Here is a 17,569-nt window from a genome sequence, read left to right on the forward strand (position 1 = left end):
TCAACCTGTTGTACGCAGCTCTGTGCAGCCATCCTCTCCTTCAGCAGCTAGCCCTCAAACACCTCTAAACCTTCAAATGAACGATTTGTGTGATATGTCTCCTCATTTCTATGGCAAACCTTAGTCCAGAAATGATCTTAGCGTGAGTTAGGCAGAAGAAAACACTGTGCCTCGGTTAGTACAAACAGATGATGCTGAGCACGGGCACAGTTTGGTTGTGGATGCTCGAACAGGGTCTGATGGCTCCGAAAAAAATGCTGGTGCTGCTGCCCGTGGATCAGCATAACTCTTCCTCCAGTGAAACCCAACCAAAGGGAACTGTTTTGGCCTGATTCATATACATGCCTGCATCTGAATGTTATGCCACTGTAAAACAAGATACTAGGGGATAAAACTTTAAAGGTTGGTAATAAAAAGGTAATAAATGGGCATATACAATAGACTGATGGGAAACTTCATTTATTTCCCTGAGTTACAGATGACCTCATAACTCATGAGTGCTGGAGCGAGGCGGAGTTATGAAAGTCATGAAAGGTTATCAATAACAAGTGGAAATAAATGAGTTAGCCCATTGTGTTTTCTGTTTGCGTGCGTCTCCCCATGATAAATGTGACGGTGACATCGGGCTGATGAGGCTGGGGGAGCATTGGAGGAGCAGAGCAGGAAGCGCCCAGCCTGTAGGGCCCTGCATCATCTCCATCACAAACAGGGGGTGAAGAAAAGCTTTGGCTGAAGTGGATGAGATAGGCACGGAAGGTGGCATGGGGCTTCAGAGCACATGCGAAGGCCAAGCAAAGATGAAAATACTCCGGCAATGCTGATTTATAGTGCGAAATAACAGCATGAGGACGCAGAAAGTCTTTTGATGACATTTCTTGTAGTGCCAGGCTATTAGTTCATTGGTCACATATTTCAGTCCAGCCCCCAGTTGCCTCTGAGGCTGTTTTTTAGGTGTGATGGTAACTGTTCCCCTTCTGCCCTTCTGAAAACTTTTGCAGAAGCCAAGGTCAAAACAGGACATAACATCCGCTGCAGACTCGAACCTTGCTCACATTTTAAGAAGAGCACTCCAAGAAGGGAGCTGTGTGTACGTAGCAATTCCACCCATAATGGGATTATAAAGTAATCTCGGAGAGGCTGGAGGAGTAACCTTGGGAAATCAGGCGTGTGTCTGGTTCTGGTTCAGATAGGCTGTGTAACCGCAGCTAAACAACCTCTGCTTCAGCTCACCATCTGTAAGGAAAAGATTTTTTTACATTCTTTCCATAGAGGAATATTGTTGGGGAGAAAAAAATAGAAAAATTTCAAAAAAAAAAAAAATCTGAATTGTGCAGATATTCTCGTCCTGGAGAACCAGCAGCAGAGCAGCACTTGAATGGAAAGTCACCAGAGGAAACTAAAAGAACATTGTTTTGATGAGTCAGTTAAAGAGCCAACACTCTTCCTGCTGACAGAGTATTGCACTTCAAAATTTGGTTAGAAGGCACTGTTTTGCTGACAGTACTGTCTTTCAAAGGACATGCAAAATCAACACCTGACCATCTGTAGTCATTTCAGATTCACCCATAACATTTTTTTTTGTAATAGAAGTGTTGTTGTCAACCTTGACACCCTGGACGAATGCCAGTGTCTCCCGTTTTGTATTAGTCATCCTACATAAACCGCTCACATCCTCTTCAGTCGTTAATACCCTTTTGAGATCTTGGACATTTGCTGCATTTCATGCCTCAAGAATAAGTGCAGGTTTGGATCTCCCACCGCAAGCTGCAGCAAACTGTAAGAAGCCTCAGTAATACAATAAAAAGTCCTCGTAGTCCTGGTGGGAGGACACTTCAGACCTAAAATCTTCCTGAGACTGTGCTCACAAGAGACCATCCCATGCAGGCTGTTGGGTGCACTGGTGGGTGTGACAGCCAGGGTCCTCCCTGGGGTGGTGGTGTTCAGGGACATGCAAAGACAAGGACAGACACGGCTGCCGTGCAGAGCCCTTGAGCCATATATTAATGGGACGCTAGGAAGAAGGGATCTCGTGACTTTTACCTCCCAACCTTTGTAACCCTACAGGAGACAAGCGTGCCTTTTCCTTAAATGTGTGGTATAAATTTTGATGAGCCCTTCCTGCCCTCAGGTACTGCTAAGTGAAGAAGCTAGAAAAAAAATAGTTTAAGCAAGTTTCCACACTGCAGTAGGCAGTGGAATGTATTAAAGGAGATCAACGTGAAATATTTCTGTGCTGCCTTGCTTGAAAATATTGGGGAGCACTGATTTACCTGGTTTAATGTCCTTGGCTTTTCTCCTTCCTTCAATCACTATTATCTGTAGCTTGGGAATAAAGGCTCCATTCAGTTTGAAAGGAGCAGTTCTGCAGTGGTTTATGAATGCTTTGTTTGCTCTAACATCTGAAATATATTACTCTGAATCATTAAGAGCCTTTTTTCACAATATGTCCCTGACTTCAGTACTTCATCCTTGACGTTTCTTAAATAAGCATGGTTCTTGATTTATACTGAGAGTTAATGATTTGCAGTGCATGGAGTATAATGAAATCGCTATGGCTTCGGCGGGTGTGGGTTAAAATTACGGGCATAGACGTGCTTTAATTTGGGACAAAGAACGAGGGTGCCTGTGCAAGTCAGTCCTTGGTGTGCACCCTGGGACACTGTTGCTGTACTTCGTGGTCAGGTACAGTTGGAAGCTTGCAGCAAGAGGGCAGCCAACGGCAGAAGAGCAGGGATGATTTCAGAGGGCCTGACCTGTACCTCTGCTCCCACCTATCCAGCAAGGTTCATCCAGCATTGCCCACAGCCCTTGCAATGGGCCGACCAGCCACTGCTCTGCAGAAGGTCTGAAGAGGTTTTACTGAAAAGTTTGTGTTGATGGTGCTGGGAGATGAGGTTTGCCTTGCTTGCAGCAGCGTTGAGCACCTTAAAAAGGGGGTGGACATTTGCTGTCCTCTTTTATCTGACCTGGACTCAAAGAGCAGCATCTTCTGACTTTGGTACTAGCTGGAGGCATTTTGAACAACCTGATCTAGTGAAAGATGTCCCTGCCCATGGCAGGGGTATTGGACTAGATAATCTTTAAAGGTCCCTTCCAACACAAATCATTCTATGATGCCCTGATTTTCACTTGTGGGGTGCCCTTTTTTATAGTATCAGAGCTAATCCTCTCAGTTCCCCCAGTGTTGGCATTGTGCTGCATTGCTTGATGTAGCCTTAGTGAAGGGAAGGGAAAAATTGTAGAAAAGACAGAAATTAGAGGTTTGGCAAAAGACAAAGCATAACTGTAAGACAAATGAAAGAGCATTCATGTCACCTGGCTCAAATAGGATAATTTAGCTAATGCTTGTTAAATCCCCTCCACCTAGGATTAATGACTGCCAGAAACACTCACTCATGGAGCTGGGGACTTGGCAGAGCCAGAGAAATCCCAAGTACCTGTAGTGGAGTCAGGCACCGTACTGCAAGCACCAGAATTCAGGGACAAGAGAGAAACAATCCTTCACATCAGTAATTTATGATGTTTTGGTGGTTTTTAGCAGTATTGCCCAGAAGTGTGGAGACGTGTCTGGCAGTGCTTGACACGAGTCATTTTGTTTAACCATGCCTTGGTTTCCCGTGCTGTCTCCTGTCATTATTGCATATTTCCATTGCAGCTCTCTAGGGCATAAGCTGCTTTTAGTTTATGTTTGAACAAAGCTTTGCAACAGGAATCCCTGATCGTAGCTGGGCCCTTTTGGTATGCTGTGCCTCACTAGTACGTGACAAATCCAAACCAAACCTTGTCAGACATCAAGTCTACTGCTGCAACAGCATTAGGACTAACTGACTGATAGCTCTGTAAATTAACATTAATTGTTTACCCAAATTAATAGTAACATAGTTGAGCCAATTAAAAATGTAGGATTGAGATGGCTTTGAATGAATATAAGCTGCAGAGGACTATACATCAATTAAAGTACTGCAGAAAGCTTTTCACCAAATGCCCTGCAGGTATGTGTTGTATCTTAGTGAGTGAACGTCATGTTATGTTTGTGAAAATCATTTCATTATCAAAGCCACGATGTACACAATGGATAATATATACTGACAAGTACAAACCAACCACAGATCTTGTTAATACTCATACTGGCTGCAGGTTTTATGTTGGATATTTTTAATTTTTACTTTACCATCGTGAGCAATAGCTACACTTACACATTGTGTTCTGAGATTTTCCTATTAAGGAACTATTATTTAGATAAGATACTAGCAAAAGCAATTGAGCCATCAGTGCTGATGTTCTGCACGAGATAGTGTTTTTTTATGATGTACTAATTTTTATCTGATCTTTGGTGAGTGAAATGAGTGTATTTCACGTGTTGTTTCCGTGTCTCTGCATAGCTACATAAAATAGGGGGGCAGAAAGCTCTGGCTAGAACTGGCAAGGAAGGCTGCTGCTTGGGGAAAAACAGCTAAAAGAAGGACACCGCTTTAACCACTTCTGTGATTGTGTTTCCCCATTGCCAGGCCAAGACCTCTTTCCCTCTAAGTGTTTTCTGTTGGTTACTTCAGCGCTCTGACATGGCAACCTAGCCACTGTGCAGAGAGGTCGAGGACTGCGTGTACCTGTGTGCACAATGTGATGGAAAAAATGGTGTTTACATGTTTTGTAAACAGCAGCACGTGGGTTTGTAATCTGAGTGTCAGGACGAGCCCTTCCCAGACAGGCCAGGTGCAAACAAGCCATCCCAATTCAGTCAGTAACTCCGTAGTAAGAGTTCAAGTCACTACATCGGTAAGATTTGTTCCCTAGCAATGAGTTGCAGCCTTCTGAGCAGTGAGCAGATCCACGGGCTGAGCCTGTCACAGTCGTACTGCCATCTTTCAGGGACAAAACACACTCCAAGTGGGTTTGTTTTTTTCTTCACATTAGGAGTGAATTGTGTCTTGGAAAAACAGAGCATCTGGTTGATGATATCCGTGATGAGTGCTGTGCTAAAGATCTTAAAAGAAAGTATCCCCAGACACTTGATGTGATGAATATTGTTATTTGTGGCACTTGGCATATGGCTGCTACGCTGGCAAATAATTTAGCATTAAACAAGCTTTCACTTGGTCCACTCAGTTTCTTCTAGGCTGCTGTAAATGAAATATATGTTTAACGATTGTGTTTGTATTTATGTTAGAGACTTAACCAGAAATAATTAATTATATATAACGCAACATGCATTCCTCAAAGGTTGAGTTTATCGAGCTGATTCAAGTTTGTGACCATTACATGTAAAGACGGCATGTACCTGCTGCAAGCAGCCTAAAAGGTCGGTATTTAGCAACTGGCACCAAAATGGTGATATCCAAGATGATATTCAGTGACTACAAGGGAAGCTTCTGTGGTACAGTACCTGTACAGGGAGGCAGCACAGAGCCACTTCACAGCACGTACAGAGACCGTGAGACACGGTTGGTAGAAGCTGAGAAGGGAACAACTCAAAAATAGGAAGGAGGAATGGAAACGTGCCCATTTTTTATATACCATCGGTTTGGAACAGATGACTAAAGCCACATTTACCTCAGGCTGGTGTGGTCAGCGGGGAAGGGGCAGGAGCAGGCCTGGTGGCTCAAACACACCAGAGGTGCTCATGAGCATTTCTGAAGTGAATTTAACAGTGAAGGGTGTTACAGGAAAATCCACAGACAAACAAATCATTTCAGCTGTCAGAGCAAAGGATGAATAGTTGAAAATAAGGTTGGGGATATAAGATAACAAAATATTGAATAACTGCTTTCTAAATAAGCCTAGTCCGCTCTAAAGCGGCGTGTGCTGACAGGGCTGAGGAGGGCCCGGCCCCATGGCGCAGCCCGGTCGTGTTCCCCTCACAGCCCGGCTGCTCTGGTGCCACAGCACTTCCAAGCCTGAGTGATAAGGAACAGCTGCCATAAATCATCCTGCTTTGAAGATTTAAAATTTTCGAGATGCTAACGTTGGTCGGTACGCAAAGAATGACTGGCCACACTGGGTTTTGCTGGCATATCTCGCTTTTCAATATGCCTTTTAATATGATAGCTTAGATGATTTGTTTTTCCTGTTACTTTCAGTGATACAACATTTATCATTCTCGTGGTACTGGAATTTAAGTTTCCCACAGCAGTTACTGCAAATCTCTGCTTCAAAGTACTTTTGTGTAATTAAATTTCAGTTTTATGTGTGGATTTTATCTGTGAACCTCTGAGGATTTTTAATGAGAAATCCACAGACACGACATGCTTGCGGGTGTTTGTGTGGCTTCTGTCACCACGGTCATGGAGAAGCCTTTTCAAGCAGGTTAGTTGTAGGGTGGCTCAGAGAAGGTTGTTCCATGGGGGAAACTGAGGCAGAGCAGGGGGCACTCCCTTTCTGGGAAGGGCTCTGCTTTTCCACTCTCGTCCCCATCTCTGAAGCTCTCTGCAGAGGTTTCCACTCGGCCACAGCAGCTCTGGGAAGCCTGTACTTACCGCTTCCCTGCCGGTCCCTTCTCAGCCTTTTGTTGTCCGCCCTGTAATTCCCTGTGGAGCCTAAACCCACAGAAACGCCGAGCTTTGAAATGCTGATTCAAAATTGTGTAGAAAGTCCCCGCTGCCCGCCGGGCCTCACGCAGGAGCGCCGGTGAATGGCCCAGCCCTTTCCACACGGTTGTTAAAAGCTTCTGAACTGCAGGAGATTTGGCTTGGAAGGGCTTAACCGAGAGAAAACCTGCCTGCAACAGAAGATGTGCTGATAACATGAAGCAGGGGATTTTCTTCAGGTGCTGGTCTTTGCTCTTTGGTTTCGTTCCCCCTCCTCACCAGAAGGGAGTGTTAATTAATTACCTGCCTCTTTCCAAATAGCTGCTGTCCCGTCTTCGCATTTCTGACTTTCTCCTAAACTTTGCATTTGCAGTATGGGAAGGACATATATGGGAGCGCTGATGCAGAAATTTTTATCAGCTGATTTATTTTTAAAATACGAGATGTTATCTGGGTGAGTGCTGCTGCTGCACAACCTTGCTGTACCCTTGCTTGGCCGGGCCGAGCCCTCCCAGCGCTCCGTACCCATTTCACCGGAGCTGCAGAGCCAACAAGGAGCCTTGCAGCAGCCAGGAGCTCCCCGGTCACATTTAGCACGAAAGGAAAATACCTCCTTAACAGAGAAATAAGGAAATAGCTCAGACAAAGCAGACATTCAGAACTTGAAGGGCCCCGTTCCCCCAGCCTGCCTTTCTGCACAGCGCTGCTTTCTTGGCCACTGAGCAGCTTTCTGCAGGGGTGAAGGAGAGCACAGGGGGAAGGCAGAAGCTGGTTTTGTGCACTAAGGCTCAGCAAGGGTCCTGGTGAAAACACCCAAGCCCCAGGGGAAATTACCATGTCCCTGGAAGGATGGGCAGGGAGGTGGTGGAAGATCCTCACAGCCGTATTTGCACCATTCCTGCCAGCTGCAGAGCTATATGTCAAATCACATCAAATCAGCCTGGAGCCTCACTCTCCAAGTTGGAACTGGCAACACCAACACCGCAACATGGAGAAATGCTTCCTCAAGACCCACATTCAGCTCAGCCCAGAGCAGTTGAGTCTTCATGTCACTAATTCTGCTCTGCAGCCTGGGTGGTGGCATTTCCATACATCACGATGCAAGTCCCTCATCCACCCGGGGTGCATGGCAGAAATAGGTGGCTCTGCCTTCTCATCACTCACTTCTGATTGCATCGTTTTCCCCCTTCTTATGTAACCCTAATTTAGGAATGAAATGTGCTCAGGTTTTATACTGCTGGCCTGGGAGCTGGGACGCTGTTTGTGAGGAAAATCACCAGAAGCCCCAGGGGAGAGAGTGGACTCTGACTTTAATGAGGCAGAACCCAAATGGGCAGTGGCTGGGGTGGAAGCAGAAGGAGAGGGATGAAATAGCTCGAGTTGGGATGGCGTGAGCGTGGAAGAGCAGAGTCCGTGCATTTCTTAAGTATCCTGAGCGTAGCTGCAGTCAGAAAAAATACAAAATCCATATAATCACCACAGCTAAATTTGCAGTCATCCATACAACAAGCAATGAAAGCACCATGAAAAGTATTACTAATGCTTATTTACAACTTGAGATGTGTGGTATCGCTGATTTGGTTGTTTATGAACGCAGTAAATATGGGAATATGAAAGAAATAAATACACCTCATTTTAAATGCTTGGGATTTTTTTAGAAACCCTTAATCTAGGGCTTAGAAGAAGTATGAGCCTTTTTTCTGGGCTCCTTGTTTCCTGGTTCATGCATTTTTCAGTTTATCACATTCATTGCATATTGCTGGCCCCAAACTCAAAGCGAAATGAATGGAGAGTGCAAGATTGGAGCTGTTCACTGCAGTCATTTCTGATGTCTCAGTGGTTTTAAACTACATGTGAATGCTTCTTGAACCCCAAATACCCTGTGGCCTGACTCGTCTCTATTTCCAAAGTAATTTACGTACACATTACAGTGGTTCCCACAAGTCATGCTGTACTTAATGGTCTGACAGCATTTCCATGATAAACCCTGGGGGTTTATAGAGCAGCCATAAAAATTCACTCCAGGGAGAAACTTGGCATGCCATATCCTCTACCAGAAGCTATCTTTTTCTGCCTTAAATCAGGTATAAATCAGTTCAGCTACTGTAACTTATAGAAGTTCAAAAAAAGAAAGTTTAGTAGTTTCATATGTTTTTGGACCTCTGAAACACCATGCTTTAAATACAGAGAGCAGCTGCTCTCAAAAGTTTCATTGGTTTGAAAGAACCTGCCCACTCTAAAAAATCCCCTATTTTGAGTCTAAGAAATCTATCAAGAACTGGAAAAAACTTTTAAGCTCCTAAAAATGCTGATACTTCAAAAGAAAAAGAAAAGAAAAAAAAAGAAAACAGCTATTGCTTCTGTGGTGGTAAAACCATTGATGCTACTAATTATTTCTTTCAATTCCAGAAAGGCAGAGTAGAGAGTGCAAAACTACAGAAAGCAGCTGAAACTCCTCCCCATCCCCAAACCATAATGTTCCTTTTTCCTGTGCATTCAGTGGAAAATTTTAATACTTCTCCTCGGTAGTTATTTGGAGAGAGGTAGCGCAGGAAACTCTTGTGTATTTTTGACTCTTCTTAAAAAGATAAGCAAATCTTTTGAGTCAAGTGTTTAACAGTCATGACTACCAGAAGTAATTATGAGAGCCTATTAGACCATTAGCAATTTTGCTTTTCAAATTAATAAATTGACTGGGAAAATGCAAGGCTGTTACAGTGTAGGCAGGACATTGTTGACACAACATGGGAATATTTTATCAAAAATTAATCATATCAACATTGCTCTCAATCTGTGGGAAATAGGAATTTAAAATAAAAACAAATGCATTTATGTAAACTATTCTCTAAAATAGACTACTTATGACTATTTACATAATGAATCTATCACTTATCACCCTCAGGAGATTAGATAATTAAGCACTGAACAACTTATATTTATTCATGTACTTTCAGGAATGAATGAATTATCCCTTTCTGCACAAACTGAATGTTCTCTGATTAGTAACAGGAGGGCAGGGATGGGATTTTACGGTGGGAAGTGTGTTGTTTCCTTTCTTCAGAAAGAAAAGAATTTGATCTTTAGAGTACAGCATGCAAAGAAACTGCATTTGGTTCAAAGTCAGTAAGAAGGATTTTTTGCAAGCTTACTAGCTCTGCAAATGTGCTCGATACAAATTCGTATCTCAAAGCTGGGCTTTTTTTTTTTTTTTTTTTTTTTTTTTCAATATGCATGATGGTTTGAGGGAATGATCTGCATTCCTTTTCCCAGGGCTGGGCAAGAAACACCCTTGGTAGCTCTCAACTGCAACGACTGGGAACACAGCTCACCCTTCACCAGTTCAGACTCACACAGGCTAGAAAAGTTGTCCAACCTTGACAGGGATGCGAGACAAGGTCTTGTCCTCCAGCACCAGGGCTGGAGATGGCTGAAGATTTGCATGTATTTATGCTGAGGTCTGTAACAAGACAGGTTTTAGGCTTTCACTGCCAGGTTGGGACCTGCCTCAGGGAGTCCTAGCCTGTGGCCTTCATGAGTAATGACAGAAGAGGGCTCGAAGAACTTAATTCTTTCATGCTGCAAGCCATATAATTATGCCTTTTTATGACTTAGAAAACAGCATTACTAATTTAGTGGAGAATTTACAATAAAATACTTCCTGAAGTAGCATGCCCAAGGTCCTGAGGATTTATAAATTACATTAAGAACTTGAATTATTACAGTTACAAAATAAAGCTGAGGTATGAACATTTCTCCTTAGCTTTGGAAATCATTTTAGTATTCACATTAATTAAGTGTATAAGCCTTAGAGGAAGGCTGCATTGTGGTACCTCTTTTCCTGGGAAACCAAACTCTTGAAGCATCCCATAGCAGGGCTCCCACCAGAGGCAGAGCCAGCTCATGGGGCTGCTTCTCACAGGTTATAAAGCCAAGACTCATCCCCATCACCTGCTCTGAACTAACGTGGGAGCTGTAGGAATTCTCTGGGTTAATTAATTGTGAACAATTTTAATCGCGTTCATTAACGGCTCTAATGTTGTTAATTAATAACATAAACATTTGAGTAGCATGACTGGCTTTCCTGTAATCCAAGGCTGGTGTTCAGAAAATGGAGTTCTCTTCTGGGGTTGAGTGATGGATAATTCTTCACTGACTGCGGACAGGTGAGAAGGCCGTAAATACTGCTGGAGAAGACTGGCTTGTCAAACCTTAATAACCAGCAAACTGTGTTAACATGGCAACATTTCTTCTGGAGCTAGTCCTGAGAACAGCCGGTGTGATGGGTTTGCACAGGCACACGAACCCAGGGTGATTTGTGTGGTGACAGTTTTATTAATTCGTTCCTTCAGTCTACAGACTGGGTAGAAACTAAATCACTAATGCTAATATGAGTAATTTATGAGTGTGTTATGCAGTGCTTTCCTGATTCAGGCCCACTGTGAACTGCCCTTAATTTCTGCAGTGACTAATTAGTTGACCACATCCCATCCCAAACAGTATCACCCCGAGCTGGAGTCTTTTTTGGCTGGATAAATCTCATGTACATCTGTGTGTTTATAATGCATCTCCCATGCAACACATTTTAAAATCCATTAGCTGCAATTAGCTCAGTTTTAAGAAAGTCTAAAACTGATCTCCCCTCTCTATGCAAAGCCAAATACTTCTCATCAAAATTATTTGGGGAAAAAAAAAAAAAAAAAAAAAAGGTTTATTGTGCTTTATCCTCTTATCCATTAATTGTTTTGATTTTTTTGATTCAGTCAGCTCCTCACCTAAGAGTGTACTCAGATAGAAAAGACTTCTGCCTATTGAAACAAATGCTAAAATCACCATTGACCTTCGGGCTGCAATATTGGGCCACAAGACAATAAACAGAATTACTAATGCAATGCAGCGCCTAAACACAGCTGCAGGACTTGGGGAATTGAGGGGAGACAGAAGTTTGCATGCCATTAAATCAATCCTGACTTGTACCATTGCTGGAGAAACACGATGTATTTAGGGCTGCACTGTCCATGCTTCAGTTCACAAGCAAAAGGTCTCTGCTCAGGAGAGTTAATTTGGGGGTGAGAGAGAATCTGTGCTTGAGACTTTCTTTGGAGTAAGTTCTTTCATTCACTGCTTCAAACAGTGCTATTTTTTGGTGCTTTGTATACCACCTAACAGCTAGTTATAGCATTAAAAATTATTTCCTTGTCCCCTCAGCAAAATCTAAGCAATAAAGTCATTTGTCCCGTATTCTGTTTTAGCAGGACAAGACATCTGTGAACAAATGTAACAACGATTAAAGGTGGTAACGGTGTATTAAAAATATATTTTCTTTAGATTTAAGTGAAAAGATCTAATTAATGATATGAAGCACTTAAAAAAAAAAATAAGTGAAATCTTTTTCTGCATAGTATAGCATGAGCAAAGGCAGGCAGGCAACCGACATTTACTATGTAAATTATCTCTACGCCACGCTAAATCAATGAGTTTTTCTCCATAGATGCTCATTCCAGGTTGCTCCCTATAATGACCTCAATTATACATGTCTTCATTGTGAAATTATGATTGCCTTTGGCGGGCTGCAAATGACAGCAGAGAAAAGATTTCCATGATAAAACAGCACAACAAGTAATACCTGCTCGCATTAGTATGCAGAGCTTGCAAAGGTGCAGTGCAACTCCTGCCTTAGCACCTTAAGAAGCAAAATTGGAGAGGAGGAGGAGCAGAAGAAAATGTTCGACAATATCTTGACATTTTTAACAAGAAAAGGAATTAGTAAGACTTCACGATCTTCCATATGTCACCGTGGGACTTGGTATTGCAAGAGATTTAACATAAGAACATCAGAATAGCAGCACCTAGGGCAGTTCAGAGTCCCTGCTGCTTCATGGCCTGTCTGGGGCTGAATTTAACAGCAGAGAGAAAAGGCAGAAGAACCAGGACAGAGCGATCCTTCCTCCTCATCACCTTCTGTCCCTGGCCAGGACATGCATCCCCCTGGTCGGAGAAGGCTGACAATGGCACTGCCTTGTCCCTGGAGCTGCACAGGTTTCAGGACTGGGCTGCTGCCATCACCAAAGAGTTTGCAGTGTCCTGGCCGCCTTTTGTTGACCTTGATTTAGTTCTGTATTTTGCAAAATACCTGATGAAAGATTATTTCAGGACCTCTGATGCACGGAAACACAGTTACATCTGTTTCTTCTTAAAGGTGATTATTAGAAAGGCATTACCCCTGTATTGATCAAGTCAAAAGTGATAGCATCCCATCCCCTACTGGTGGCAGATTGGTTGGTGACACCCATTTTGTCTTTCCCATTGGACTGGGATGAGAATTTGCTTCAACTGAAATCCCAAAGCAGACTACTGGGTTTGATGTGACTTGATAAATATGAGAAGCTAGGATTGATACTGGTTGAATCTATTGAATATATACAAAAGTATTGTGTATGCACCATCCTGCAGAATTTCCAAATGAACTCAAAATTGCTCATTTTTAGGATCAAATTCCATTCCGACCTGTGTTCTGCAAGTGAGCACGCTTTGTGAATATTACCCATTTGTTCTGTTCAGTTTTATGGGTGTAGTAAAAATCCTTTTATCTCGTAAAGATTTTTAAAAACTAAAATGCGCAGTTCAATACGTAATCTAGAGGATTCTACACAAAATCATTACGGCGACTTGAATAATTTGTACACATAGTCCAATTAGCATTAGTGTGTTTGAGGTCTATAGCTTAAGTACAAGATTCTGATTTTTTTAATAAGATTTGTGTTTTTAAACAGAAGAGCACAGCCCTTGTATCCTCCCAGGGCATCTCTGTTTCCATCCCAAGGCATCTGGTTGCATAAATGAATCTTTTCTAGTGTAGCAATAAAGCTATGGCTAAAACAACACAAAATAATCCTTTGCTAATAGAAAGACTTTTGGAACTTAATGTGCTAGTCATAAGATGCCTTCAAACACAATGTTCAGGAGAGGAGTGTGTTTTTATTAAAGTAATCTACACTAAATACGTTCTTTATTGTAAAAAGTCACCTCTTGTCCCGATACAGTTCATCTAAGAGTGGCAACTACACAAGGTGTCTTCTTAAGTAAAAGTAAATACATTTTTCATTACTGTGCTTTTTAAATGAAAAATCAAAGCCTCTTAGTTATCACTTGGAGGATGGAGGGAAGCCTTAAATTCTCCCGTAACAAAACACTCAAAAAAAGTTGCTGAAGAGGGAGCTGATGGGAGCCCAGCATGTGCCAGGCAGTGTGAGAAACAGCACGGGGAATTGAGGAAAGCAGCAGTAAGATGAAAAAACAATTCTTGTAAATGAATGACCCTCTATTTCATTTCTCTTCAAGAAAAGATGGTCCTCATTAGCCCTACTCCATGCTACATATTTTTGTAATTATCAGTTTTGTATCCTGTCAAGTATACTCCAAATATTTTATTCATAAAAAGGAGATTTCTTTTATGCAGAAAATAGCAGTGTTATTAGTACCTATATGTTTTTACGTGCTGCAGGCAGGTGGATGAAGGTGTCGGGGTGTTTTAACCCCCTCTGGCTGCAGTCTGGGGCCTCCTCGTCCAGCAGCTCCCCAGGGCGATGTTTAATGATGTGTCTCTCTTGGCCAGGTGATGTTCTCCTCTTCCCAGTCCTCCTCTATTACTCTTTCTAGTTTTTAACTTTTCAGGGGCAGAAATTGTTTGATGGCCTGCGTCAGACCCTCTTCTTGTTCCATGCAAGGAACCACCACAGCCCAAATAATAGCCATAGGTTGGTCGGACATGCCTATTTTCAATCAATCCTTTATCAATACTATAGCGACTGTTTATTTTCAACACCTTGTGCTGTTTCTAAAGTGGCATTGGGAATATTAAGTAGGAGAACAGCTAACGGCTGGCAGACACGACGTGCAATGTTGTATTGATCTTTGCAGCCCAAAGTCAGCCTCAGACCTCCAGTAGTGAGTATGGGTTGTGGCACATGGCATTGACTTCTAGCTTGGGTGGAAGCTGGAGGAGAAAGGATGCTGAGCTGTTTGGGTACTGCTGTATGAGCCAGTTTTGAACGAGGTGTCTATAGGCACTTGATAGATAGGTGCCTTGAAGTGAGTCCTACCAGGCTGCCCAAGGCTACTGAAAGGGACCAAATATTTTAGCAAACAAATTTAACAGAATTGCTACTCGAGAGTTGTTAAAGCAATTTTTCAAGTAGAGCGTATGAAAGGATGGAAAGGGATCTTTGCAAAAGTGGACGTTGGTTTTTATTTTTATTCGGTGCGTTTACATAGTGGAGACTGCACAGGGTGCAGGATTTTCCCACCAAAGCTGTTAACTCTTCAGGCAAAATCACATCCCAAGCTGTAACTCGAAATGATAAAAATGGTACTATTTCGTATTATTCCTGTTTTGTTGCCTTTGCAGAGGTGGTTCGGCTTAGCCTGCCGGAGGACCAGAAGATCAGCGTTACCACCATCACGGTTGGCCTGAGCACCATTCTGACGTGCGGCATCCGTGGGGCGCTGCGGCCCCCCATCATCTGGAAACGCAACGGCATCATCCTCAACTTCCTCGACCTAGAGGATATCAACGTAAGTCCTCCATTACTGGTTTTAGGGCTTGGATACGACTTCATTTAACAGATGATAGTTTTAAGGGAACAAGTTTTATCTCATTATTATTATTGTGGAAAACTGGAAGCTGGCATGATAATTTTGTTTTTATGTGAATGTCGAAGGAATAAAAGCAAAACAGCTGAGAGCTTGGGTGCTTGGAATATGTTATTGCGAAATTAAAACTCAGTACTGCAATAACCCAGCATTTGCCTAGCACTGATACTTCATCCTTTTGTTGCTTGATCAGTTTGGTGCAACCAAAGGTCCACAGACATCAGCCCCAAAACTGGGGAAAGGAGCTCTCCAAACCATTAACATCTCAGGTGCCTCATTCCTAGTAAAAGAATCAGGTTCGTCAAGAGCATGAAACAACACATTTATGGCTGGCAGTGAAATCTCTTCTCTATCTAAATCAAATAAATCTCTGTCCTCCTCTTCCACTTGCCTTTCAGTCTGTTCTCAGCTCTCACTTATCAGCTAGTATTTCTGATGAGCAGTTTAAAATATGGGATAATTCAGCAGGGTGTGGTGGTACCTTCACAGGAAGGGAGATGAATCTCTTTTTTAATTCTCAGCACTGGTCTGATGTATGAGCCATAGTTTGTAGTAAAGACAATACCTGAATAATCATATAAACTTACTCATTTATTTAATAACATTTAATTATGGAGAGAGTGGAAAGTAGTGTAAAAAATATGGTCTGTATTTCATTTCTCTTTGCATTAAAGTACACAGTAAATCAGTTTTTATTTTAATTACACTACAGAAAGAGTTGATTTATATTTTTGTTCAGCTCTTGTTAATTTGATAACCACTCAGTTCGGAGTTGTTACAGTCAATACTGTAGCTCCCTAAATTGTTGTGTATTCAGGACTGCTGAAATGTGAAAAGTCTTTGTTTTACTCTTCTGCATTAATACATGAAAATTAGAGCATACAAGACAGAAATATGCACTGCAACTTAGTGCATTATTTGTTAACTCTGCCTTAGTAGGAAAATAGTGCACACTGTGTATAGGTGACTACTGTACACACAAATTCAGTAACTGTAGCCATCTAAACTTCATTTTTTTTCATCAAAGCAAGGATTACCTTTTTCAAATGCACTTTATGTTGCCATTTGGAGCATGACATTGAAATCCAATGTGAAACCAGTAAACGAGCTGCTACAGAATTGGTACAGGTCTAGAAAGGAACAGTAACAAGGATGTACAGGATTGCCCAGGCAGCCCACAGCTTGTGTACCTGACCAGATTTCTTATAGCTATCCGTCAGTGCCAGGGTTAGAATAATGACTTTGAGGTCACTCTGAATACATGGAAACCAGCCAAGATACGATGCGCAAAATCAGGCATTCCCTGCTGTAGTGGGAGAGTGGCAGAGGGAAACATGCAGATGGGTGACCTGACAGCTTACTGTCCTGTTCAGACATTCTTCAAAACAGATCTATTCTTCAACACAGATTAAGCTGAGTAAAGATTACACATGCTGCCAGCGTGCTTAGTTTAATCTATAATAAGTAAATTCAACAGCTTTGTGTGATCAGAGTCTAGAAAAGGCCTTTTCTTTCAGCAGTGTTGTTCACTCGGTCGATCTGAGACGCTGTATTTATAGGCTCAGGTTTGTCCCTGGGTCCCAGATAGGGCTGGAGCTGTGGAGAGTCAGCAGGTCTGAAATCTGAAAGAGCAGTAACAGGATTTTGTAACAAGAAAATAATGAAAATTTCACACATTTGTATCATCTTTATGAAATTCTGTTTATGACCACATTGATCTTAAAGGAGCATCAGTAGTTGATGTGTGACTGGAACACAAAATGATAATCTGAGAATTGGAGCACAAACACATCCCTGAAGGGCAGCACGCGGCTCTGAGGCTTCGTTTGTAACTCCAACTGTTTTAGTTAGGATCGTGAGCAGTAGATTTTCAGGCTGAGGTCCTAGTTCCTCCTGAATTTAGTGCTGGCCCAGGTGGATTTCTGGTTTACGTACAAGTAATTCTCTTTTGCATTTGTTATTCAATGTTAAGAGAAAAAGTTATGTCCTTGTATATAACTGGATCCTGAATGATTACTCACACCTTGGACAGTCCCACAGAACTCAGCAGTAAAAATATATATATATATATATATATATCCCATCCCTTTTTGGTCTGTTTGAACTAGTTTCGCTGATATTATATCAGAAGAGCACTTTGAGACTTACAAAGAGGAAAACCAGGATTTATGCCTCAATTTTAATGTTTCATGTGTCAGTTTATGATCTCTTTCACCTTGTCATATAACACCTGGTGCTATTGCACATCAACATTTTTTTTATCTAATAAACACCTCAGCACCTTTTCCATCTTTAATTAAACTGTAAAGCTTTTTATGTTCCTTATATATCACCACCATCTGTATGCTGGTCGAGTTATTTGAGGTGATGCAATTTGGGGATTGTGGTCCTTTATT

General features: G+C 42.1%; 1 protein-coding gene across 6 annotated transcripts in view; it reads left to right on the plus strand.

Moving 5' to 3' along the window:
• FSTL4 (follistatin like 4) overlaps positions 1–17,569 on the plus strand; it is a 276,166-nt gene that overhangs the window by 221,905 nt on the left and 36,692 nt on the right. For all 6 annotated transcript variants that reach the window (XM_032196664.1, XM_032196669.1, XM_032196665.1 and 3 more), the window contains one exon: positions 14,929–15,095. In XM_032196664.1, the coding sequence (XP_032052555.1) occupies positions 14,929–15,095 (167 nt within the window). The remainder of the gene's footprint in view (positions 1–14,928; positions 15,096–17,569) is intronic.

Source organism: Aythya fuligula, chromosome 14, assembly GCF_009819795.1.
Source record: "Aythya fuligula isolate bAytFul2 chromosome 14, bAytFul2.pri, whole genome shotgun sequence".
Lineage (NCBI taxonomy): Eukaryota > Metazoa > Chordata > Aves > Anseriformes > Anatidae > Aythya > Aythya fuligula.